General features: G+C 44.3%; 3 protein-coding genes across 5 annotated transcripts in view; 2 read left to right on the top strand and 1 right to left on the bottom strand.

Annotated features, from left to right (window-relative positions):
* Positions 1-8,463, top strand: LOC310780986 (ATP synthase subunit beta, mitochondrial-like). Its single transcript, XM_083641520.1, has 10 exons — positions 1-163; positions 851-1,024; positions 1,218-1,392; positions 1,503-1,624; positions 3,264-3,448; positions 3,624-3,782; positions 4,578-4,700; positions 4,791-5,003; positions 7,706-7,907; positions 8,239-8,463. The coding sequence occupies exons 1-10, from the start codon at positions 58-60 to the stop codon at positions 8,334-8,336; spliced, it is 1,557 nt and encodes a 518-aa protein (XP_083497646.1). The 5' UTR covers positions 1-57; the 3' UTR covers positions 8,337-8,463.
* Positions 8,464-9,664: 1,201 nt separating this feature from the next.
* On the bottom strand, positions 9,665-12,887 carry LOC310781654 (coiled-coil domain-containing protein 89; the record flags this gene model as incomplete). Its single annotated transcript, XM_083642253.1, has 6 exons — positions 9,665-9,751; positions 9,855-9,954; positions 10,101-10,165; positions 10,255-10,391; positions 11,018-11,441; positions 12,831-12,887. 6 exons carry the CDS (start codon positions 12,885-12,887, stop codon positions 9,665-9,667), a joined length of 870 nt encoding a protein of 289 aa, XP_083498379.1.
* Positions 12,888-13,966: 1,079 nt separating this feature from the next.
* The window catches only part of lrp2a (low density lipoprotein receptor-related protein 2a), a gene marked incomplete at both ends in the record, with an annotated part of 70,478 nt that continues 57,250 nt past the window's right edge, over positions 13,967-27,194 (top strand). For all 3 annotated transcript variants that reach the window (XM_083641975.1, XM_083641973.1, XM_083641974.1), the window contains 9 exons: positions 13,967-14,036; positions 21,301-21,408; positions 21,556-21,678; positions 21,879-21,995; positions 24,241-24,351; positions 24,774-24,887; positions 25,010-25,126; positions 26,156-26,299; positions 26,708-26,827. In XM_083641975.1, coding sequence (XP_083498101.1) covers positions 13,967-14,036; positions 21,301-21,408; positions 21,556-21,678; positions 21,879-21,995; positions 24,241-24,351; positions 24,774-24,887; positions 25,010-25,126; positions 26,156-26,299; positions 26,708-26,827 — 1,024 coding nt within the window. The remainder of the gene's footprint in view (positions 14,037-21,300; positions 21,409-21,555; positions 21,679-21,878; positions 21,996-24,240; positions 24,352-24,773; positions 24,888-25,009; positions 25,127-26,155; positions 26,300-26,707; positions 26,828-27,194) is intronic.

Here is a 27,194-nt window from a genome sequence, read left to right as displayed (position 1 = left end):
ACTACTAGAGCGCTGTGTCTTCTCACTTTGCATTAGTTCAGCCATCTCTTCTTAACTATGCTGGGTGCCGTAGGACGGTGCTGCACAGCGGCTCTGCAGGCGCTGAAGCCCGGGGTCAAGACCCTGCAGACAGTCAGTGGAAGACATGCTGCTCTTTGCTCGAGTAAGTGAATCAATAGACCTTTGAAACACCGCCTGATCCTCCTCACTGCTGTGTGTCCTCTGTGTGTCAGTCTACCGTTCATGACTTGTCATTGATTACGCAAATGGCTGGATCAGGCCTCTCAACATTAACGTTAACATCCAGTGATTTCATTCATTTGCGACTAACGCTATGAGATATTTCTTCATTAAGTCATTTAAGATAAGAGGTTGCTAATAGTTATATTGGTTATTCAGAAGTTGCCACAGTGATTGCTCAATGTCTCCCAAGTCCATGACCTTTCCAGTCGGCTACAGTACAGTAGCTAGCTAGCTAGCTCAAGTGTTACGCCCACTGCTGCAGGGGGCACCATGGCTGCTTTCTCCCAGTCACACAGTGGCAACAAAACAAAAAAAATGTGGGCATGGGCAATGTTATATTTTTACTTGAAACAATTTACCCACCACCAGTCCTTAAAGTCCGAGTAAACTGCCTACTTATTAAATCAGCCAAGACGAGAAGTGAGCTTTGTCTGGCCCACATAGAAGTTGTTTTGACTCTTTGGCCAGACAAAGCTCACTCTCGTCTTGGCTCAACGCGAGACTCATCAGAAGACTGACTGATGAGTCTCACGTTGAGGCTACATAAACTTAATGCTAATGTTGACCACTGTAGTCTGCTGTGCTGACTTTGTTATTGTCCCTACAGACAGGGGTTATGCCGCCCCAGCTGCTCAGGCAGCAGTGGCCAATGGCCGCATTGTAGCTGTGATCGGTGCTGTTGTGGATGTCCAGTTTGATGAAGGCCTGCCTCCCATCCTCAACGCACTGGAGGTGGCCGGCCGCGAGAGCAGGCTGGTGCTCGAGGTTGCACAGCATCTGGGTGAGTCTGCTGACATATGTGACAGCTTATTTTTTAATGGTATCACTCAAGTAGCTACCTACCTATATGTTTGAATGTCTGTTACATTTATGTGTTTGTAAAACTGCCTCTTTAACTGGCTTATGATGTGCGAAATATGTATAAACTTGATAAATGCTGTCTTTTACAATAGCTTCTCGTGTGTTTTTTTCAGGTGAAAACACTGTCCGCACAATTGCCATGGATGGCACGGAGGGTCTGGTCCGTGGACAGAAGGTTCTGGACACTGGAGCCCCCATCAGGATTCCTGTGGGCCCCGAGACCTTGGGCAGGATCATGAATGTCATCGGAGAGCCCATTGATGAGAGGGGTCCAATTAGTACCAAACAGTATGTCTCAGTGAAAACACCCCTAATCTGTTTGAAAATGCAGATGATCACGACGACGCCTAACTGGATTTGAACTATTGTATTGATTAAAAAAGCATTGTGCCTTACAGGACTTCTGCTATTCACGCTGAGGCCCCCGAGTTCACAGACATGAGCGTGGAACAGGAGATCCTGGTCACTGGCATCAAAGTGGTGGATCTGCTGGCACCCTACGCCAAGGGTGGAAAGATTGGTTTGTGGATTGTTGTATGTCTTATCTTACACCATGACGTTTTTGACTGGACTTAAATTTTCACATGTATATGCCATGCCCTTTTTTATGCATCTTAAAGTCGAGGTGAACCGGAGGCGAATGCAAATGCGCGAGCGTCAATGACTCAAACAAATGTTGTCTGAGATGACAGGGTTGAGAGGCGGACCACAAGCCGCACAATGCCGGGTGTCGATGATTTGATTTGACAATTCTGTCGACTGGCTTTGCCATTGGTCAATCATGGCGTGTTCCACCCCCAAATCCAGTGGGATTCAGCGTGTTGTCGTGCTACGCGAGTGGGATCCGCGGAGTACCAGGCGGCAGCCACCTGCTTCGTGCGGAGCGAGCGGACAATCTGATGCATAGACATATATAAGGCTAGATGGCTTACCCGCGCTGCCGGTCAATGGAGAGCGACGTCGTCGCATGGTGGCCATCTTGCTACGGCACCACAGCTTTATATATATCTATGGGTTAAAAAAACGCTAACATTTTATTATTATTTTTGGCTCCAAATTACACCAAACTTAAACTGAAGCATCATCATCATGAGATGAATTCACGCACCTAGTTTCATGCAGTTTCATCCATTTTGCTAGGAGCTATGAGCATCTGTTGTTGGGTTAGTATTATCACATCAGATGATCATAACTCCTAGGGAAATGGATGAAACTGCATGAAACTTTGTGCCTGAATCCCTCTCATGGCATAGATGCTTCGGTATAATTTTGGTGTAATTTGGAGCCCATCAAAAATATAGTGTTTTTTGTGTTTTTTGTTTTGTTGTTGCCATATCTCGGGAACGGAATATGCTTGTAATAAACCAAACCGTTTGTAAATCCGTCAAGATTTCAGCAAGTTATGAGTATTTTTGTCTGTGCACCCTCCAACAGCTACCAGAGAACGTACCAGAAAGCCTGCCGTAGCAAGATGGCGGCGCTTCAACGACGCTGGTGACTCCGCCTTAAGCCATCTAGCCTTATATATGTCTATGATCTGATGCATGGATGCTGCCCGCCCGCCTGAAATCTCCGAGGGGCGACCCCTGACAACCACGCTCTCAAGCGCGCGCCTTTTACGCTATTTCTGTAAATACGATATTCCTGGAATGCGCATTTTAATGAGCCAGTTACATTTCTTTGCATTCTTAGAGATTATAGTTTTTGGTTTTTGTTCATGTTTCATACAATTGGCCAAGTTAGTAGTTAGTTTATGGGATAGGAATTCTGCCAGATGACAGGCACTAGGCGCCATTTTCTACTTCAGTTCATTTGGAAAAGAAAATTATCCTGAAATGAAGATTTCATTGACAGCTGCATGTCGTGATATGATTGGTTGAAATGGGGTAGAAATTTGATAGTACTAGGTGACGTCAGCAAACTGTACATTACTGTTATCAATGAAATCTTGAAAAATGAACTTTTGATGTGAAAAAGTGTGAAAAACTAAAGGAATTAGATTTTTGTGATTCTTTTTTTTGCATACATTATTAAATAGGTGCACTGCATACCCAGGTATTTGAACTAAAAGAAAAGAAAAGTCATTTTTGGGTTCAGCTCGACTTTAAAGTCATTTTTACATCCTTTTTTTGGTGTGTGTGCATGTTACATTTCCCCAGGTCTGTTTGGTGGCGCTGGAGTCGGCAAAACTGTGTTGATTATGGAGTTGATCAACAATGTGGCCAAGGCTCATGGTGGTTACTCGGTGTTTGCCGGAGTGGGAGAGCGCACCCGTGAGGGAAATGACCTGTACCATGAAATGATCGAGTCTGGTGTCATCAACCTGAAGGACACCACCTCAAAGGTGACAGCCTCAATGTGTTACGTTAGCTGTAAAAACAATTTTTGTTTTCTCGTTTTATTTTCTCACAGATATTATAGTGGTTGACCTAAATGAGTTGGAGAGTTGCGAGAGATCCCCACTAATGCAGACTCATGCTAAACCCTTTGTAAGACGACTCATGTGATGGTGTCCTCAGGTAGCGCTGGTGTACGGTCAGATGAACGAGCCTCCGGGCGCCCGTGCCAGAGTGGCTCTTACTGGTTTGACCGTTGCCGAATACTTCCGTGATCAGGAGGGACAGGATGTGCTGCTCTTCATCGACAACATCTTCAGGTTCACGCAGGCCGGATCCGAGGTCAGCACTGCCATCGCACTTTTATTCGCGGTGGGACGATACATCTAGATCTAAGTATCGCTCCATCGATCGATGCAAAGTGAAAATATCGATAAATTATTATCGCCATCTTTAAGATACTGTACGCCTCGTAAATCCAAGGTGATGAAGCATAGATATGCATGGCTTATATAATCATAATTGAAAAGCCACCACGGGCTCTTTAAGTTTACTGGTGAAAAAAACCCATTGTTGCACTATGAGAAATGTGCCACTTTATAGTGAACAACAGGTCTATCCTATAATAAGAATGAGAATGCTTGAGTGACATCAGTGGTGACATCACCAATCTAATAACTGATATCATCAGTGATTTATGATGAATTGAGTGTGTCCCGGAGGCTTTGGAGACGACCGGGACCGGGGATGGGGGGGGGGGGGGGGGGTCTAACTCCCACGGGTCCACTAGTTCTTTAAAAATAATAAGATTGTTTTCAATTTAAATGTCTGGAAGAGCTCAGAAATAAAATAGACAAATCATATTTTAGTTGCTTTTTGTGATTTGATATACATTTAACTGATTGTGTTAAATGGGCATATGATATCGTCTCATTGATCGCAGGCACCTGAATTGAATCAAATCGAAATCGTATCGTGGCAGACTGTGATATCTGCAAATATTGTATCATTGTCTAAATGATTGATGTAGTATCTTTATCGTATCACAATTAAATTTGTGATCCCCACCCATAGTTTTTATTATTATTTTGCAGATGTCATCATCAAAATAACACATTTTCCTTATCTTCCCTCCAGGTGTCTGCCCTGTTGGGTCGTATCCCCTCAGCTGTGGGCTACCAGCCTACCTTAGCCACTGACATGGGTACAATGCAGGAGAGAATTACCACCACCAAGAAGGGCTCCATCACCTCAGTACAGGTAGGAGACACATGATGCCAATCACGTGATGGCAGGGTTTGCTCTTCATCCACGATTATTCACACTAAAAAACCTCTGGTTCTGTTTCAGGCCATCTACGTGCCCGCTGATGATTTAACTGACCCTGCTCCTGCCACTACTTTTGCTCACTTGGACGCGACAACTGTGCTGTCCCGCGCTATTGCTGAACTTGGCATCTACCCCGCCGTGGACCCTCTGGACTCCACCTCCCGTATCATGGACCCCAACATTGTTGGAGCGGAACACTATGACGTTGCTCGTGGTGTGCAGAAGATTCTTCAGGTAAGTCTTATGTTGGATGCGAAGAAACAATAGTGGCTTTTTTATTTGAATCTTTATTTATACAGGGGGGTCTCACTGAGGGCAATGCTCTCTTTTTCAGGAGCGCCCTGTTCACATTCACACACACACACACACACACATTCACACCTGGACCAGTACAACCACAGTCTGATCTGTTGGCCGCTGAGCAGCTTCACTGGAGCAGTTGGGGTTAAGGGCCTTGCTCAAGGGCACCTCACTGGTGGAAATGAGGGAGGGGGGCAAGCATTGTTTTTTTAACTCCCCCCAGCCCCCCACCCACATTTATCCTGGGGATTGAACCCACAACCGGTCACAAGCTCGCTTTTCTTAACCTTTAGGCTGGGTTCACACCGACGACCCAAGCCTTGCCTATGCCTTGCCTTTACCCACGCTTTTTAATAGGCGTCCGTTTTAGTCAACAAGGCTGTGTACACCGTGCGCCTGAGCGTGAACCCTGCGTGTACCCACGCCTTGCCTGTGCCTTGCCGATTTTATCGAATAGGCGTGAGTTCTATTTTGAAGCCGACAAGGCGCGTGCAGGCAGACTTCTTCTGTCAAGCCATGAAAGAAAAACGCACAATATCCGTCAGAAATGGCAAAGTCAACTGAATTTCAAAATAAAATGGAGTTACTACAACAGTTTCGAGCAGAGAGAGAGAGAGATTGACGGGTGGCTATCACGTGGGGCTTTCTCCCCGTCGGCAAACAAATCTTCATGAGAGAGAATAGCGACCGAAGAAGCAAGATGGACAATGTTGTTGTGCCAGCACATATTCTTGCAAGATCACCTCTCTAAAATGTCCGACTATAGTCAGACCTGGTTATACATATCCAGCATCAATAGAAGATTAAATATATCCGATTTATTTTACCTAGAGGATACCCATGACAATTCTGGACAACACGTGAAAAAATACAGTCGGGAGAGAGGAGAGGCGCTTGTGACTCGGCTCCAGGTTCGGCGTGCAAAAGGCGTGCGGTGTGATCGCAAAAGCGTGTAACAGGTTCACGCCCAGCTCGGCGTAGGCGTGGGTTGAGGCAAGGCAAGGCGTAGGTTGTCTGTGTGAACTAAGCGTTAGGCCACCACTCCACTGCCTTTGAGAGGAGAATTCATCTGCTAAAAGCAGTTTTTGAGATGACCAGTGCTCATAGATCAGGATCAAAACAACATCAGATTACAGATCAGGATCAAAGCAACATCAGGTCAGGATCAAAACAACATCAGATCACAGATCAGGATCAAAGCAACATCAGGTCAGGATCAAAACAACATCAGATCAGGATTAAAACAACATCAGATCAGGATCAAAACAACATCAGATTACAGATCAGGATCAAAGCAACATCAGGTCAGGATCAAAACAACATCAGATCACAGATCAGGATCAAAACAACATCAGATCAGGATCAAAACAACATCAGATCAGGATTAAAACAACATCAGATCAGGATCAAAACAACATCAGATCACAGATCAGGATTAAAACAACATCAGATCAGGATCAAAACAACATCAGATCAGGATTAAAACAACATCAGATCAGGATCAAAACAACATCAGATCAGGATTAAAACAACATGAGATCACAGATCAGGATCAAAGCAACATCAGATAAGGATCAAAACAACATCAGATAGAATAGATGGATCACCTTACAGTCTTTATTTGGTGCATAGATCAATACTGACGTTTCGACAGCAGTGTTTTCTTCAGAGTAAAAAGCATTGGAATCACCGTCTGTTTTAACCATTCAGGCTAAAAGAGAAGGGGGGAGGAGTAAACAGAATCTGCAGGCTGGCTCATTCATTACATAATTATAATGATCCAATGCACATCCACACACACACATTGACAGACCAAACACAGAAATCAGTGAAGTTGTCAATTGCATAAACGTGTAACAGCAAAATGGCACATGTATATTAAAAACACACAGGTTATGAAATGACTTTCTACAAAGACAGAGGGGTTAATTATCTCATTCAGACCTACAGGTTTTACTAAGTTACATTTAGAGATACTCACTTATGAGTAATTTAACTGTATCAACACTTACAGAGATAGAAAATCAATTTAAATCAGAATACGTAGTCTGGAACATTAAATAATACAGTTAAGCAATGTCTTATATACCAGAGAAACAAACACAGAAATCAGTAAATTTTCCAACTGCAAAAAATACAGCAGATTGACAGATTAAAAACACACTTTGGCTATAGAGTGAAATGATAAAAAAACAAAAACAAGAGGTTAATTTCCTCATTTAAACCTAAGGGCTCCAACCGAGTTCAATTCATGGATCCAGAAACTCTTTCTTCTGAGTAATTTGTCAACCATATCACCATCTCTGGGGGAGATTTAAAAAAAATTCAATACCCCAAAATGTTTATGAGCCGGGTGAACCATGGGCTAGCTCTGACATAATGGCGTGGGATCGCATAATCCATGTTATCGTTGCATATCGCTGCCTTATGTTCTGCTATTCTGACGTTAAGGGCTCGTTCTGTCTGCCCTATATAAACTAGACCACATTTGACGTTTTGACATAATACACAACAACGAGTAGAATTGCAGTGGATGAAGGTGTTAATAGTGTATTCTTTACCTGTGCTGTGCTGTCAACAAATATCCTCAATCCCTCACAAAATATTCAACTCTAACCGAACCCGACCTTTTTTAGGATTACAAGTCCTTGCAGGACATCATCGCTATCCTGGGTATGGATGAGTTGTCCGAGGAGGACAAGTTGACTGTCTCTCGTGCTCGCAAGATCCAGCGCTTCTTGTCTCAGCCCTTCCAGGTGGCAGAAGTCTTTACGGGCCACGTCGGCAAGCTGGTGCCGCTCAAGGAAACCATCAAAGGCTTCCAGAGCATCCTAGCAGGTAAGACGCTGCACTGAGCTCAAAGGATTTCTCTAAAGCAGTGGTCCCCAACCACCTTTTTTTTTTTTTTTTTTTACAAACTACAAACATAAATAAACATCAACTTGAAACTATGTTTCAACTACCACACAGCCTATAATATTATAGCCTATGTTTATTATTATTATTTAAAAAATGTTTATTGTTTTTTATTAAAATTGGCAACCGGTCCGCAACTTTTTTTTTCCATCTACCGGTCCGCGGCACAAAAAAGGTTGGGAATGCCTGCTCTAAAGGGATGAATTGAAGAGCTTCAAGTGATTTTTTTTTTCCCCCTTTCCCCTCCTCAAAGGTGAATACGACGCCCTGCCTGAGCAAGCTTTCTACATGGTGGGTCCCATTGAAGAAGTAGTCCAGAAAGCTGAGAAACTGGCCGAGGAGCACTCGTAAAGATGAATGTCCATAGGGTTAGTGTGTTTTATGAGTGAACATTTGTACAGTATAATTTCTCTTTAACATGTCATCCTGACTAATATGTTCTACTATGGTTCTGTTGATCTGAAAAGGTGAAGATGAATTAAAATTATGTTGTTATACATATTTCTTTGTCATTGTTTCCTTTTACCATTCACTGAACAGAACCACTTTTGGGTTCTTGTTTTTTGTTTTTTATTACAAACCAAATTGCATTGTTGAGTAAACAGAATGCCAGTCTTCTTCAGCCATCCCACTTTGGTTTTTTTGATTGGCTGCTTTAAGGCTGTTTCACACAGATGCGGTGCGAATGCAGAGGCGGAATGTGGTACGAAATTCCGTGCGAATTTTCCACATTGCAACCTATACACACAGGTCCGGTGCGAATTATTCGCAGTCCCACATTAATTTTCCGCAGCGGAAAAACAGTGTTCAGTGTAACCAGTAGTTAATGTCCCTCCCCGGCTCCCGTCTAGTAGGACAGCACCATCTACTTGCGCAAGCTAGCTACCAGTCGGCTAACGTCAGACACAGACAGACAGACACAGCAGCGAGACGAGCCATGAAAAGCAACTGGAGGCAGTGAAATTGCCGTCCATTTCAGTGAAATGGAGGCAGGAGCAGCGGACCCCAATTTTGATGTTAAACTGCTAGTTAGCATTTGGATACAAGTGGCTAACATTAGCTCCATCCATTTACAACAGTGGTTTACAAGGTTAGCAAGTAGGAATTCGTTTCAGCTACATTACCATCTTCAGTGAATCCCAGCTGCTGGGCGATCTGAAGATCTATTGTCCTTAATTTCGGTGTTGATCGTCATGGTGTTTGTCATATAAAATTGGATGTTGAGAAACCAAATTGATGAGGTTCGGCAAGAGTAGTGGAGGTATGACGTCAGCTGTAAACAAAGGATTTCATTGGCCAAACGTATTTTCCGCAGGCGGAAATCCGCGGACGTCAATGTCTATCCGGAAAAATAAAATGCCGCACGAATGTTCGGCCGCGGTGTGCAAGCTTCAATTACAACTAATTAAAAAAGAAAATTGCGAATGTCTGTGCCGATTATTCGCACGGAGATCCGCACCGGTGTGAAACGGCCTTTAGTCTACCTGATGACTTGTCAATTATGTAAATTGTCATCACCATCAGGTGTGCCATTCATTAGATCCAGACCTATAAAAACCACTCGGTTATGTAGTGTCTGTAAATCTGAAGAAGGCCATAGGCCGAAACGTCATTTCAATAAAAAAAAATTGCATATGGAGCAGTGAGTGTGCGACACTTTCTTCATCCTCAAGTCTTCTTCAGCCAATCATGTGGCGGAGTTTGGCATTTAACTCCTTCTCCTGTGTAAGCAGGTTGGTGCTGTGTTCTTTGTAGGCTTCAAAATCCTGTGAAATAATGAAGGGGGAAGTGTGTTCAGCATTATCCTCATCCCTCTGATGTGCCACTCACTACCTGTTGAAGTTCTAATCGCTCTAGATTTCAACACACCTTTTTCAGCTTCTCGCATTTTGTCATGGATTCATCAAGATCACACTGGAGAGCCGTCACTTTCACATTTGCATTAACAGCTGCTGCTTCCTGTTGAAACCTGAAGCAGGGTCAAGGACAGTTTTGAGACATTACTCGTTAGTCATTATTACCATATAATAATAATAATAATAATAAGCCATCTTCTCCTGTAGGATTCGTCTTACAGCAACTGTGCATTAGGAACATTGTTGTTATTATACCTACCTGTCCTCTGCTTTGGCCCTGGCTCTTTTCTCTTCTTTCCATTTGTCGTCCACCTGCTGGATTTCCTCAAGCAACGTATACATGTAAAAATAGATTGATTCTATATTTATTTGCAATTTCAGTGAGGGAAAAAAATACTATTTTCTGTTCTTACCTGTATCACTTTTCCTCTTTCCATAGAGAGTTTCAATAATTTGTCCTTCTCTTTGTTGAGGTTTGTTATGCTTTCTTTCATGCGGACCTCCTTCAAAGCATGATCATCCCCTGCCTTTTGTAGCTGGAGCTTCAGATCTGACCATGGAGAAAGGGCCACATGTTTACAGCGCCTTTGATTTTGTAGCACTTGAGAAAGGGCTAAGAACTTTGCTACACACCTGTGCTACACACCTACACACCTGTGCACATTTCTACAGCATCCCCAAGCTGTTGCTGAGCATCATGTAATTGATCCAACAGTGATGCCTCCATAGACTCATGGTGGGTTATTTGTTCCATGAGTTTAGACTGCAATTCTGCCATTTTCTCCCTTAAAAATAGTGGTAGAAATACAGTATTAAGATAATCAGTGTAATGTATGCACACAGAGTTAACACACACACACATATATAAATAAATATTTGGCAGTGTCATTCATCAGTGATGATATAAGAGCAAATGAGCCCGCACAGCGGTCGAGCTGCAGGGCGGGCGAGGCCAAGCTGCGTATGTGAGCTGCAGGGCCAGCTCGAAGAGCTTATTTATATATGTATATATATATATATATATATAAATATATATATATATACAGTATATATATATATATATATATATATATATATATATATATATATATATATATATAGTTGACTGACAAGGTTATTGTGAAAAATCCTACTTGTATTCATTTTCCTGATTTGTATGATTCTCTGAGAGCTGGCTGAGTTCTTCTGTAAGTTTATGAACAAGCACTTCTTGGTCTTGTAATTTTGGGGAGAAAAGTTTCTCATTTTCTGACCGCAGCTGTTTGTTCTCCAGTTTAAGCTGCGCATTCTGTCTTTTGTACTCATCCTTGAAAACGATAATTTCTTGATGGTTGGCAGCTAAATCCATAAATCTCCTCTCTAACATGGTTGATTTGCTTCTTTCCAAGTCCAGTTCTCTCTGTCCGTCTGCTACTCGCTCCTCCAGCTCCGTGTTGATGTTCTGCAGTGCTTGACAGCGGAGAAGCATCTCGTCTGCTTTTCGTGTCAGGATGCTGGTCAAACTTGACTGTTCATCCATCCTGGACCTTAACATTACCGTCTCCGTTTGATCTCCTGTAACAAGGCCCCGCAGTTTCTCCAGTGTCTTCTGGACACTGTCCTGCTGGGATGGAGAAGAGGACAACCATTATGAGACAATACTCGACATTAGCACTTGGGTAAAGTTATTCAGTTTTCGGACGGTCACATGACAAAACTAGAGAGCACTCGGTAGAGGGCATACCTCCACCACGGAATCCGTTTAGAACGTGGGTGCCTTTTTGTGATTGGCTACCCTACCCCTTTTAGCCAGTGGCCGTGGAAAGTGATTCACTTCATCCTTGGCCCATGATCAAACTTTCTACAAAGTTTTGTCCTGTCATTACGTGCATCTGTTTGGGGCCTTTTTGATTGTCATTGTCACGTCTCCTTTTGGCCAGTGGCCATGGAAAGTTAAAGTTGGTCCATAACCTCCTTTTCTGCCAAGTTTCGTGCAAATCCGTTCATAACTTTCTGAGATATCCTGCTGACAGACAGACAAATGGGCGACAAGATAACCTGCCAACTCCTTTGACCCAGCCTGTTGACTATAACGTTACCAGGTTAAGCTAATAGCTAACGTTAGCTAGCTAATATAGCCTACTGACTGAACCTATTACCATTCTCCATTGGCTAATTTATTCATGCTGAAAGGAACACTCCGCAGATTTTCAACCAGCTTTGTATCATCAGTATATCTGAAAACTGTAAACAGGTTGAAGTCCTTCATTTAGTTTGACAGTTATTGAGTTGATTTGAGTTGTGGACCATACCATTATGCATGAATGACATCACTGGTCCGCACCTTATGCTGCATTCGTTTATAACTGGGAGGTCGCAAATGGACACTTTACAGCTCCAGACATAGACTAATGCAGCAATAACTCAAATCAACTCTCACTCACTGTCAAACTAAAAGAATGCCTGCAAAATCGCTTACAGTTTTCTGGCTACTATTGATTTTGTAATGATACAAAGCTGGTTGAAAATCGGCGGAGTGTTCCTTTAACATGTAGGCCAGGGGGTGGGCAATAATTTTTCCTGGGGGGGCCACATGAGAAACCCAGGTTGTTCCCGGGGGCCAATCTTTTCCCCTGTAACCTCTCATTCTATCACTTGATTAAATTATAGAAAACATACTGTGCACTTATTCAGGAAGAAGCACACTCACAACACACAAGTGTTTCATAAATAAAAGCCAATTTAGGTCATCTCATTAGATTCTTCTAGCTTGATAAGTAAAATGGTGTGGTTTGTCTAGACCTCCCAGGCCCGGCAGAACCATCACGAGGCCCGCATAATGCCCAGGACTGATGTAGGCTATTTAATTTCTGCCCATTCTTTAATTTCTCTTGTTGGGCTTAAATACATGTTAAGCGTGAATAAATTAGTCTACTTACATAAATAAATAAATTAGCCCACGTTACAAAGTTAAGGCACAGATTTATCAGGGTAACTAACGTTACTTTACCTCTTTCGTGTCTCTCATCATCATGAGGTCTTTTGGATTTCTCTGTGGAGATGCCATGACTATAAAGTAAGTAGGCCTGTTGTAGTTATTTTCTGAGTTGAAACAAGTTAATTTCGACTCTCGTTTAGAGACGAACTTTGTAGGATACCGTGTTCCCGTCCGCTTCAGCTTTGATTGAAAAGGCTTCAAAGTTTCAGCTGTTGGTGCTTGGTTGCTAATGGCAACCAACTTTGAGCTTTTCTGTCCTCAGTGCAGCAGCAGCAGGAGGTGGCTGTTGGTACCGCTGTTCTGCCACAGGGCGGCGCTGTGGGGCTTATTATCAGTACAGCCGTGGACAAACCTTTATTATACAGTCTATGGGACAAACTCGATAAATCATGCTGAAGCAGTGCAGGCTGTCCTGACACCCCCCCCCCCCCCCCCCACAAATTCATGAATTACTTTGATTTAGCGTTTCTTTGTTCACCTTTTATTCTGAGAACGAGAGTAGGTGGCCAAGCAGTTCATTTATTTTTTGTGTAATCAATTAAAGAAATTATCCTATTGAAAAATCACTTTAGAATATTTATTTAGTCTATTGACTTATAGTTTGCTACGGTGCTGCTACCTGATAGTGAGTTTATAGCGACGTTATACTTAGGAAAAATATTCCCATAATATGAAGGACTTAGCCTATTTGTATGATGTCTGTATACGCGTGTATTTATTTTATTATAGGATTAGGCCTGCTCCAATGTAGCAAAGTGAAAAAATTATATTTTTGTAAACAAAATAAAGTAACGTGGCGTGCGGCTGCGACAGTCGTGAAAATCCGTAGAAGTGTGGTTGAATAATCACGAGCAGCAGCAGCAGTCGGGGACTCGGGACAGCTCGGCCCATGGCAGCGTTTATGCAGATTCCAGTGCAAGAGAGGGATTTACTCGGAGGGCCGAGGTTGGGGGAGCGGCTGCTGTCCTCCCGTCCGCGGGGCCTTTGTGCACGCCCCTTTTCATCAACTTAGCGGGACAAGAAAGACTAGAGAGGAAAGCAACAGCATCCCATCCCAGCAGAGTCCCTTCATCAGCTCCCCAGACAGTCCATCTGCCCCAGCTTCAGTGCGGAGCTGCTGGACGGACCAGCCGGGAGCCAGCTCCAGAATGTGGAGAGCACTGCTGATACAACTCTCTCTCGTCTTAATTTGCTGTGATATTCGGTGCCATTCAGAAGGTAAGAAGAACTTTGTGTATGTGTGTGTGTGTGTGTGTGTGTGTGTGTGTGTGTGTGTGTGTGTGTGTGTGTGTGTGTGTGTGTGTGTGTTCACACACACAGGCTGTCAGATGAATGATTCATTGAGGACCTGCAGAGTTGTTGTGTTGCCATTGACTCACCCAGTGCACTTGTTGCACTTCAAAACAAACTGTACGCAGGGAGGACATTATTGTATCAGTAGATAGGGAATGCATATTTTTATCTGATAACGAAATAACATTATAATTTCAGTCGATTAAGCAAACCATGTGACTGATGGGAATCAGTGAAAATAAATTTAGCCAAACATGAATAACCTGGGATATTCCTGTTGTTGACACAGAGCCAATATTTTTAATGGAATTATAATACTACTATTCTTGGCAGTACTTTTGTGTGATGTCCACCATGGTAAAACAAATTTGAATCTCGAGCAAAATGTCTTAGCACACAGAGTATTAGCCTATATTAAAGGTTGAGCACAAAGCCTTCCTCAGACAGATTGGAAGTTCTCTTGAGGAACTTTTGCCTGAGCTTTACTGTTGCTAGGTAACCGAAAGAGCATGTGACTTACAGACAATCTGTGTGGACTGAAAGCTACTGGTACAAATCTCATTCGGGGGGACAAGCTTTCTCGGTGCAAAACCTGGTGGATGAGCAGCAACTTGATCGAACAAAATGTCTTTTTCCTCACTCGCGAAGAGGAAATGATCAGATGTCGTTTTATATATGTGACAGTCTCGTGTTTGTCTCTTATGGTTGTAGCCTGGCTAGAACCTACTTCTCGAATTGTAATCTGCTTTCTTTTTGCTCAACCCTTTTAGTGTATAAGCTTCTTAGTGTGAATCAAGCAACTAATTACGCCGCAGCTGCTGCAGAGAGCAACCATTTCTCCTTTAAGGAGGAACAGTTTTGACCTAAGGAGAAGGATATGTTAAAAAAGCAAGGGGAAAGCTCTTGAAACCTGTTACTTAGCCATCCAGGGAAGGCAGGGATTCAGCAGTATTATATATTTATTAATGAAATACACTGGCCTTCCTCACTGAGCTAACAAACATAACGAAAAACAAACATGTTTCCAGAGAAAACACGCCAGAAAGACTGTATGCTTGTGCCGACACTCGGTAACAGAGACTGTGCTGAGACTATAACCTTTTATTTCACTTGGCATTTCCTTTGACAGTCACGGTGTTTGTCCTTGGAAACGTGCAAATTGCCGATAGCAGCCACAGCATCTCAGAGGTGGACTTTGTCAGCATTCGTGTTGATTATCATGGCTTTGTTGTGATTAACAGACAGTGATGTAGACTACTTAAATAAAACGTATGAAGTCGTAGTAAGGACTCACCAGGCTATTAACGTTCCGGGCCTACATTTATCTTGAACCTAAAGCTTCAATAAAACATACCAAGTTGTAGGTACAGTAAATATAGCAATAACAGATTATCAGCACTTGCTGATGTTTAACTCAGACTGAAAAAGACACATGACTTGATCAAATCCTCACATAGATTTGTTAGGAATGAGGTAGGTAGGCTATTCGTTGAGGGACAGCCTTCTTTCTCTTGTGACTAATCTGTGCTTGGTGCCTCCAAGGCTTCAGAGTCTTCACTTTCTCCCCAACGTTTTCAGAAAAGCTGTGTGGTTTGGAGAAGGGTTCCCGTCACCTTTCTGTAAAACATTATCTTGTCGCAGAATGCTTACAGTGATAAATAGCTAATGTGACACAGTCTGAGGGGACTTCGTGTTAATACATTGCCTAAATGACCTCCATACAACAAAGGCACTTGGTGATTGAATAATCTTAGCCCTGGCTCGTTAACTACCCCCTGATGTTTTTGCTGTTCAAGCATGTTTTGGCCAGTAGATTGACTGTTTTCCTCCATTAATTATTGGCCAGTGAAATCTTGCAATTGTGATTAATAATATATTAAGTGCACAGTAAGCACTTTGATGGTGCTACCTTATGAAGTTTGAATTTCACCTGTGGGAACGTGAAATGGCAAAGGAATAAATATGCAACACATTTGGTTATATTTACTCTGCTAATATTTGGAGTGGGGGCTTGACCGTCTTGATTTAAATCCATCCTATTTTTAGTCTGTAAAGTGCAAGAAACCCTGTGTTTTGTTGTGCTGAAACAACCTCTCAGGGCTCAGAAACCTGGCCAGCACGTGCATGTTAAACCTCACGCACGCAAGGGCTCCTTTCCGGTGTAGCCGGGGCCTAAATCCTTGAGCAACAGTAACACTGCATTAGAAATGGGTACCCAGTTGGCACAAATAGGGGACAAATCCTTTCCTTTTCTATAGCCCCCCCTCAGTCTTCAGTGGTTCTCAAAATCTTTCACATGAAGGACCCCTAAACTGACCAAAATTAGACCACGGACCCCCATTTGATAGGATTTTGTCCCTATAATAATAATGATAATAAGATTGATGCTTTTAGATGTTTTATTACAGAAAGGGTATAAAACCCCATGACCAAAATAGTCACTGTGTTACTTATGAATGGAATTATAGTGAAAATAAATTACCCCCCTTTTGGCTGGGGGACCCCCTAGAACCCCCTCAAGGACCCCTGGGGGTCCCTGGACCCCCATTTGAGAACCACTGGTCTAGGTGACTTAACAGACCACTCTGTGTGACTGTGACACAGACGATTGAGAAGTTCAGCTTCCAACCAAGAGTTGATGAGCTGCTTGTGAGTCACTACACTGAAATAAAAACAAGTAATTCAATGCACTGCTCAATTTATTGCAGCATGGCAGCTTAATGTCTTAATTCTTGACGCCGTTCTTTTAATGCATTTACCAACATTTATGATGAGTGCTCCTTTGAAGCATCAATCCAAGGCTTCATTCATCACTCCATTTCTTTCTTCCTTCTGCGCCTATATGTCACTGCCAAAACTCCCCTGGTTTTTCCACTGTTAGTGTTTTGTGTGTGTGTGTAGCCGTAAGAGCCAAAGTCAGTTGTTTTGGCAGTTGACTGCATTCAGTTGCGTTGATTTCCATATGAAACGCAGTGAGGCAGCGCAGCACTTTGCTCCTCTGACAGCAGCATGGACGACGGCTCCGGCGCTTCACGCTGCCAGGCAGCAGCAGCAGCAGCCGCTTTCTCCTCCGCACACATTCAGTGAGTGCCGAGGAGCCGAGCCGAGGGGCTGCTGCACCAAAACAACACGGCATTGATGAAAGCCTGAGCACGCCTTCCTTCCAGCCAGGGGCCCCACGTGATGAGAAGAAGGAGATGTTTGGGGGGTGGGTGGATGGTGGTGGACACGGACAGGTGTTTGGAGGAGAAGGCACTTTTGTTGTGTTGGACTTTTGTTTCGCTTTTTTCCACAGGAAGTCGGGCCTACTCCTGTATTCTGCTTTCTCCTGTCCGTCTCCGACCATAGTGGCTTTCGCAGGGTGACACTTCCAGTTATGAGGTCGCATCCCCGCCGTCTCCTCCTTTGTGCCATTGTGATTTCACAGTGCGGCGTTGAAGGCATTGGAGGCTTCATTCTAGTGAACATTCCTCCCCTGCTCGTCTTTGTTTGGGCAGTTTAGCAGGGCGTCCTTATCTTCCTCCATGGATGGTGTGTGGGGCTCTCGCCGCCTGCTGTGCGTTTAAGTCGGCTAATTAGAAAAGACATGGCCAGAGAGAAGGGGAAAAGAAAACACCAAATTACGCGCACACACAAAAAAACGGCCGAAAACAAAGACCCTATAATGAAATCAAATCAAAAGCGCCAGTCCCTCCGAGTTTCGTTTCTTAACTGCAGATTTGCACCATTCAAGAAGTCACCCTGTCTGGCTGCCCTTAACTTTCCCGTCATGGTTAATTATTTGACACAGTCAAATTGTGCCTTTGCCTTTTGGGCGAAGACATAGAAAATTAGGGATTAAGAGAATGTTACAAAGAAGACGTTCTTTACGGAATGTAAGAAGAACTCTCACACGAGATAGTGCTGCTGAAAGGTTCGGCTCTAGTGTGTCTGTCACCTTTCCCAGAAGTGATACCGTCAGGAAACACTGGCCGCATTTAAGTAAGTCTTAGCAGATAGGTTTCTCATTTGGCATAAGCCTATGTGTGTTTTCAGTTGTTAACCCTAGGCTAATGTATAGCAACTACTATGAACATCTCATTCTATCCCAAGCAGATATATGGTCAGTTCCCTCCCATTGAAATTATTTCATTATAAGATATTATTTTAATTTCTACCTTCAGATTTGTTTTCTTATGATATTAGGATAATGCGATTTATGTGTTAATTTTCTATTTCCAGTAGGCCTATCAGGCTATATTAGATTGTTACTTAAGTATGCTATTTCATTTAGCTATGGCTATATTTTTGTTGGTATGTTGGTAACGTGCTCCACACTGCAAACAATATAGCTTCATCTCTAGACGTTCAGTAGGTTGTTGTGGTTATGCCTTGGAGTGAACTCCCTTTATCGCGGGGAAAACATTCCTATTTGTGTACTGAACACATCTCTGTCCTGTACTGTATGCAACACTTGTGCTACCTGCCATGTTCCAGATGATGCTGGAACCTCTGGGATCATTGCCTTGCAACAAAGGCCCCCTTTGAGCAGATGGGGAGCAATTTGATCATTAGTAAAGTGAGCAGGAAAGGGGATTGCCTCCCAGATGCCTGCTGAGATGCCTGCTGAAGGAGTTAATATGAATGAAGCCTGTTTGGTACTGAAGCAGTTTGGCTAATTCATCTGAGACAAGAACCCATGATATGAGTGTATTGCGAGGCTTTTAGTGCAGTAGCGCAGGCACTGACCCGGCAACTGATCCATCTTTAAAGGGTACATTACATAAAGGAGATGATAAACCACTGACTCTCAATACAATAAACTTCTTCTCACTCACACAACATTAATCAACTAGGCTGTTGTTTTGCAGGAGATGTGTCTGTTTTAGTAGTCTTCTAGTAAGGAACGACTTATTTTCTTTTCTTTCTACCTGTCAAAGGAACCTGCTCAGTTTGCTGAGGCTGTTACACATATGAGCAGGACATGTTTTTGCGGAGCTTAACTTAGCTTTTTTTTTTTTAAATACTCTTTGAACCTGTAACATGTAGTAGTCTATATGATTCCTTAACCCATCCAGTTTCATAATGACTTGTACTTGTAAGTTTAAACTAATTGCATTATCTTAATATTAAACACTAAGTTTGCACCACAGCATGTAGAACTTTAATTACCAGGACACAGATAGTATTTTTTTTAGTGGGATGTTGATGTTTTTGTTTGCTAGTCTAGGGAGCTATGTGATGAAGAAGGGAGAGTGCATCTAAAATAGTGGATAAGACAGGACAGATAGACCACCAAATCCAGGCATGCGCCAACCAGCACCTTACGTCTCTTCTCAGTGAAGAATTTGGGTTGAAAGGGTTGCGGTACCACCCAGTACCACTATTTATCCCAATTACGTTTTCTGACCAGGAACAGCATGCGCCATAAATCAGGCTGTCAGAGAGAGACAATCAGAATTGCACATTCCTATTTGGACGGGTCTGACGGAGCGCTCTGCCACTGAACTATGCTGCCCGAGTCAATCTCTCCTGGAGAACGTCAGGGAAGGTAGAGTGGTGGTACCTTATCTCCACAGATGCCACTCAGTGGAACATCAAAAGGAGGGTTGAGATGAGTGCGGTGAAGGTTGTGTAACTGCCTGGGGGATGGCTGGCACGCTTGTCTCCAAAGACTTGTCAATGCTGTTAACGGTGTGCTTCATCAATGGAAGGCATCTCCACACCCCCATGAGTGTTTGGAGAGAGAGAGATATATAAGGATTTATTACAGGGTTACCACTGGTCCTTCAAAGTTTGTGATTTTCAGGGGGGCATTGGAAAGTGTTTGAAAATAGACAAATAGACATGGGTTATTGAAAGTGCTTGGATTTATAGATTTTGAGCGAGAATATAAATGGAAGTTATTTTTTTTATCTTTTACTTAAGCGTAAATAGGTTTAACACAGCACAGTTGAGAAGTGTTCACACATTCAAGCCTCTTTTTAATTGTTGTCTGTGAGCTTCTGTAAAGCCTGATAGTTGTCATTATAAAAATTCTCAGTGTTGTAACAGTAACTAACCTTGATCCGTGTCTCAAACTATGCCATGTTGGGTCCTTGAATTTGAGGGAATTGGGCCTGAAAAGTCAATGAATTTTAAGGAGGTGTGGGAACCTGTCATTAATTCAGGACAACATTAAAAGGAATAAAGCTTTATTATTATTACATTATTGCCATCCCCAGATTAATTGAGACTTTCAGAAAATGACCACTGTTATATAATGGAATTCCACAGCCAAAAGGTAAACAGTGAACCACTTGAAGAAAACCAGTTGAAATTAAATGATGGAGCCAGGAGTCAGAAGAAGTCATCTGATATGATGTATTTAACATAGATCTTGGCCAAGAGATGCACTCTTGTATATTCACGGATGGATAGGCTTACATATATTAAACAGAAAGTCAATGATACTTATAGGATGGGGGGGTATGGTGGTGCAGTGTTAAGTGCTGTCGCCTCACAGCTCGAAGGTCCTGGGTTCGATTCCCACCTTGGAATAGCGTGATCCTCCCATGTGCTATGTCCCACCGGTGAAGCTTCCCCTGTCAGGTGAAAAGAAGCGGCTGGCTAACTGCCCATGTCTCGGAGGAAGCATGGAGCCAGTTTTCGGCTCTGCCCAGATCGGCAGAGGGTGGAGCAGCAACTAGGATAAATATAAATTAGCACTAATGGGGGATAAAAAAAATCGGGGTAAAAAAAAAAAAAAAAAAAGATACTTATAGGACACACATCAGATGACATCAGTCTTGACGCACACTTGAAGGCTAATCTGTAGACTCAACCAATCTGTTATTCTGGCCCTGTAGAGGGCACTGTGACAGGGCACAGTGTCAGATAAAGAGGAGCTGCACAATGTAAGGTACAAGTTATCTAAATACGTCTGTGAGTCAATGAAGTCAATGTGTACACATGTTATCCAAATATGTCTATCTGTGTATGTACACAGGTTATCTAAATATCATGTCTGTCTGTGTCATAACTATATGTAACTAAAATGGAAATGTATATGAATATATTAATAAGTAGTGATTGTCCAAATAAAGGCTAATGTGATTTACATTTTCCCTATCAACCACTATGGATTAAAGTTGTGATAGCATCCGAGAATAAGGTTGAAATCAAGCGCAGGTTGATCTGACATTTTCACCTTCTTTTGGTTTGTGTGTAGGATGTGAATTGGGGCAGTTCCGCTGTGGGACAGGCCGATGTATCCCAGGGGACTGGCACTGTGACGGGACATCGGACTGCGTGGACGACTCTGACGAACAGGACTGCCGTGAGTCGCTCGTTATATATCGCGTTGTTGTTGAAGACACAGTACCTGACTGACACGGTTGTCATTGAAGTGTCAAACTCTCATGAACTCTCAACTCTGCAGTCGACTACAGCAAATGATGGGATGTTGTGCGTGTAATGTCCACAGCTCAAGTGACATGCGAGGAGAGGCACTTCCAGTGTTTGAGTGATGGCGAGTGTATCCCAGATATGTGGGTGTGCGACGAGGAGGAGGACTGTGAGGATGGCTCCGATGAGAGGCAACACTGCCGTAAGTACTTCGTACAATAGGAGCATTCCACGCATCTTAAACCCATGGATTATTTTGGACAGCATATCAGTCGACATATTCCTGCTGTTGAGTTGAGATTTGAGGAATTTGAGTATTGGAACGATGCGTATCCTAAATGCCTGATCAAACTTCAAATGCATTTAATCAACATGTTAAGTTACTCTCTGCTCTGTCCCCAGCTGGGAGGACGTGCACCAGTGAGCAGTTCAGCTGCAGTAACGGGGCTTGCGTCCCGGCAGAATACCGCTGCGACCGGCTGCCGGACTGCTCGGATGAGTCTGACGAGAGGGACTGCCGTAAGTCTCCTCCAGGGTGCACCGTGCTTTACCTGTTTTACCTCAGGCTCCTGATGAATCTGACGAGAGGGACTGCCGTAAGTCTCCTCCAGGGTGCTTTACCTGTTTGACCTCAGGCTCCTGATGAGTCTGACGAGAGGGACTGCCGTAAGTCTCCTCCAGGGTGCTTTACCTGTTTTACCTCAGGCTCCTGATGAGTCTGACGAGAGGGACTGCCGTAAGTCTCCTCCAGGGTGCTTTACCTGTTTTACCTCAGGCTCCTGATGAGTCTGACGAGAGGGACTGCCGTAAGTCTCCTCCAGGCTGCTTTACCTGTTTGACCTCAGGCTCCTGATGAGTCTGACGAGAGGGACTGCCGTAAGTCTCCTCCAGGGTGCTTTACCTGTTTTACCTCAGGCTCCTGATGAGTCTGACGAGAGGGACTGCCGTAAGTCTCCTCCAGGCTGCTTTACCTGTTTTACCTCAGGCTCCTGATGAATCTGACTAGAGGGACTGCCGTAAGTCTCCTCCAGGCTGCTTTACCTGTTTGACCTCAGGCTCCTGATGAGTCTGACTAGAGGGACTGCCGTAAGTCTCCTCCAGGGTGCTTTACCTGTTTTACCTCAGGCTCCTGATGAGTCTGACTAGAGGGACTGCCGTAAGTCTCCTCCAGGCTGCTTTACCTGTTTTACCTCAGGCTCCTGATGAGTCTGACTAGAGGGACTGCCGTAAGTCTCCTCCAGGGTGCTTTACCTGTTTGACCTCAGGCTCCTGATGAGTCTGACGAGAGGGACTGCCGTAAGTCTCCTCCAGGGTGCTTTACCCGTTTTACCTCAGGCTCCTGATGAGTCTGACGAGAGGGACTGCCGTAAGTCTCCTCCAGGGTGCTTTACCTGTTTCACCTCAGTGTGCTTTACCTGTTTTACCTCAGGGTGCTTTACCTGTTTTACCTCAGGGTGCTTTACCTGTGTTACCTCAGGGTGCTTTACCTGTTTTACCTCAGGGTGCTTTACCTGTTTTACCTCAGGGTGCTTTACCTGTTTTACCTCAGGGTGCTTTACCTGTGTTACCTCAGGGTGCTTTACCTGTTTTACCTCAGGGTGCTTTACCTGTTTTACCTCAGGGTCCTTTACCTGTTTGACCTCAGGGTGCTTTACCTGTTTTACCTCAGGGTGCTTTACCTGTTTTACCTCAGGGTGCTTTACCTGTTTGACCTCAGTGTGCTTTACCTGTTTGACCTCAGGGTGCTTTACCTGTGTTACCTCAGGGTGCTTTACCTGTTTTACCTCAGGGTGCTTTACCTGTGTTACCTCAGGGTGCTTTACCTGTTTGACCTCAGGGTGCTTTACCTGTGTTACCTCAGGGTGCTTTACCTGTTTGACCTCAGGGTGCTTTACCTGTGTTACCTCAGGGTGCTTTACCTGTTTGACCTCATGGTGGCTTACCTGTTTTACCTCAGGGTGCTTTACCTGTTTTACCTCAGGGTGCTTTACCTGTTTGACCTCAGTGTGCTTTACCTGTTTTACCTCAGGGTGCTTTACCTGTTTGACCTCAGGGTGCTTTACCTGTGTTACCTCAGGGTGCTTTACCTGTTTGACCTCATGGTGGCTTACCTGTTTTACCTCAGGGTGCTTTACCTGTTTTACCTCAGGGTGCTTTACCTGTTTTACCTCAGGGTGCTTTACCTGTTTTGCCTCAGGGTGCTTTACCTGTTTTGCCTCAGGGTGCTTTACCTGTTTTACCTCAGGCTCCTGTGGCATTTTAATCAATTTGTTCAGATTAAGAGCCTCGCTGACTGACAGAATGGGCCACAATATGCTTCTTGTTGTCAGAGGTTGATTGCAGATTCCTTGGTGGATTAGTCAAGCTGAAGTTCAGCTGCTATTCCATTATTGTGCCGACATGGTCGACTACACAGTGTGGTAATCTCACAATTGCATCAAGAATGCTGTGGCTGTTGCTGGTGTTAATGGTAAACTGTAGTCTTTTATCCTCGTTAGCGTTGCACATGCTGCGTGATGTTAGCAGAATGCTTAGAACGAGCCGCACGATAAGATCATGAATGTCTGCTGGGTCAGCCAAGGTTCTGTGTTACAAATAAAATGATTCACACGGAATGATTGCTTGTACAGTTGATACTTTTATAAGAAGGTGAGGAACCTTGAAACAACTTGTTCACTGTTAGGAAAGCATGCCAATATTCAGTATCTTTATGTTGAGAAAATTGACTTTGCTAATTTTGCCTTGGTGACAATTTAATTTTCAGATTACCCCGAGTGTACACAGCTGAGGTGTGTTAACGGAGCCTGCTTCAACCGGACCCAGCGATGTGACCAGATTCTGGACTGCCGCGACGGCTCTGATGAGGCAAACTGCAGTAAGTGCCTGGTCGGCTTTAGTGGCAAACTGTTGGAGCGGTAGCCATTGTTGAGCCTCCCCTAAAGAAACTTCACGAGGGGCATGGTGGAGCACTGGTAGCGCTGTCGCCTCACACCAAGAAGGTCCCTGGGTTCGATTCCCGCCTCTGGGTCGCTGAGGGTGTCCTCAGTGCCATCAAAAAGGGCCTTTCTGTGTGGAGTTTGCATGTTCTTCCCGTGCTCCCCTGGGGTTTCCTCCAGATAGGAACCCCCCACAAAAATAATGAAAATAACGAACTAAATAACTTAACTTGGGTGGAGCATAAATGCAGCAAGCATGTAGAAAGTGTGACTACAGTAATATAATGGCCTCATCCACAACATAACATCCATAGCATGACACTGAATGGTTGTTGTGTTTGTTGTCATGTGTTCTCTTTAGCACAGCGCTGCAGTACGGGCCAGTTCTCATGTCGTAACGGAGAGTGCGTTCCTCAGCGCTACGTCTGTGACCACGATGACGACTGTGGAGACAGAAGTGACGAGCAGAACTGCAGTACGTATAGCCTCCCTCTCTCCCCTTCTCATCTCTGTCAGTCCCTTACGCTCTTATCTTACAACACACAGAGATACACTCTTTCACTTTCTCCATGTCATTTCCTCCCCTTCTCCTTGCAGCGTATCCTACGTGTCGAGGGAACTACTTCACTTGCCCCAGCGGCCGCTGCATCCACCAAGTGTGGCTTTGTGATGGAGAGGATGACTGTGAAGACAACGCAGATGAAAAAGGCTGTGGTACGGATGCTTCAGTGGCAAGCCATTCAGATACAGTCATCCCCATGGTGCATTTTGAATATGAGCAATACAACCATCAGCCGTTTGGCTGGTTCAATAGAGGAACACTTGAATGGGTAACAAGTTGAGCTCTCTGTGTGAACCTGGTTCACCTCTAGTCTCCATGGTGGGTACGGGCTAGCAAGGCGCTATGCCTATGCCCCTTTAAGTGTGTTATTCAAACGCCTCTTTGTGGCATAAGATCTCACAGCCCTCCAAAGGGCTTTAGAATTCCTCCAGGCTGCTGTGAAGAGTGTGTGTTTTTAGAGGATGGGCTGCAGAAGCCCCCTGAGCCCCCATGTGACCCCCCCCCCCGCATCGATTTAAAGTGACAGTGATTTCCCGGACAATGAAGTCTGAGTCACCCTTGCAGATCCCTTAGAGTTCAGCGCGGCATTCCTGTGGAGATAAGGCTGTCCGCAATGCATGTCTCACACATGGAGTATCTTTCTGCGCACCCACCAGTGTGACGTGTAACACTCCCTCTGCAGACCCACCAGTGTGACGTGTAACACTCCCTCTGCAGACCCACCAGTGTGACGCGTAACACTCCCTCTGCAGACCCACCAGTGTGACGCGTAACCCTCCCTCTGCAGACCCACCAGTGTGACGCGTAACACTCCCTCTACCCACCAGTGTGACGTGTAACACTCCCTCTGCAGACCCACCAGTGTGACGCGTAACACTCCCTCTGCAGACCCACCAGTGTGACGTGTAACACTCCCTCTGCAGACCCACCAGTGTGACGCGTAACACTCCCTCTGCAGACCCACCAGTGCGACGCGTAACACTCCCTCTGCAGACCCACCAGTGTGACGCGTAACACTCCCTCTACCCACCAGTGTGACGTGTAACACTCCCTCTGCAGACCCACCAGTGTGACGCGTAACACTCCCTCTGCAGACCAGTGTGACGCGTAACACTCCCTCTGCAGACCCGTTTCCTTCGCCCTGCCCAGACACTGATGACAGCTTTGTTTTTCCTCTCTAGATAATGTCCCGCGTGAGTGTTACCCTGGAGAATGGCCCTGTCCATCCTCTGGCCTGTGTATCCCGATGGATCAGCTGTGCGATGGAACGGCCCACTGCCCTGCGGGAGAGGATGAGACTAACACTACCGCTGGGCGCAACTGCAGTCAGTAGTACCAACAACTAGTGTCAAGTGCACAGTAGAGCATCTATCATCTCTCTCTCTCTCTCTCTCTCTCTCTCTCTCTCTCTCTCTCTCTATCTATCTATCTATCTATCTCTCTCTCTCTCGCTCTCTATATATCTGTCTGTCTGTCTGTCTGTCTGTCTGTCTATCTATATCTATCTATATATCTATCTATGTATGTATCTATCTATATCTGTCTGTCTATCTACCTATCTATCTATCTAACTATATCTATCTATCTATCTCTCTATGTCTGTCTGTCTGTCTATCTCTCTATCTATATCTGTCTGTCTGTCTGTCTGTCTGTCTGTCTGTCTGTCTCTCTATCTAGAGAGAATTTCTTAAAGTATATTAATTCACTGGTGTTGTGTCCTCTGTGGTGTTCAGGTATCTGGAGATGTGCATCTCTAAGCTGTGAACATCGTTGTCATGCCTCTCCTGAGGGAGGAACCTGCTCCTGTCCTTCTGGATACATTGTCAGCAACAACAATAGTCGCTCCTGTATCGGTACATAACGTCCATTCACATTATGACTGCACTATAGCCAAGGAATTTTGAGACGCTTTCTTCATATACAGTACACATGGGCTGTGTTTACATGCATGGAGAATCCCTAACTGGTTTAGGTCATGTGTAATGTCAGAACTTGGTTAGAATAACCCGGGTTAGCTCCTATACTCCAATCATGGGTGGCTTACTCCAATATTGAACACACACTGTGGCATGACAATCGTTTGTAACATTTGGTAATTTGTCAGGGGATGACTACTGGCTTAATCATCACTCTCCCATGTATCTGCTGTCGGGCGGAAACCTTGTATCTCCAAATTTGGCCTTTTTTTTCTTTTTCATCAATGGATTTAGTGAGTACCAA

Source organism: Poromitra crassiceps (genome assembly GCF_964638095.1).
Source record: "Poromitra crassiceps genome assembly, chromosome: 8".
Lineage (NCBI taxonomy): Eukaryota > Metazoa > Chordata > Actinopteri > Beryciformes > Melamphaidae > Poromitra > Poromitra crassiceps.
The sequence above is the reverse complement of the archived record's forward strand: the minus strand, read 5'-3'. Positions and strand labels throughout refer to the sequence as shown.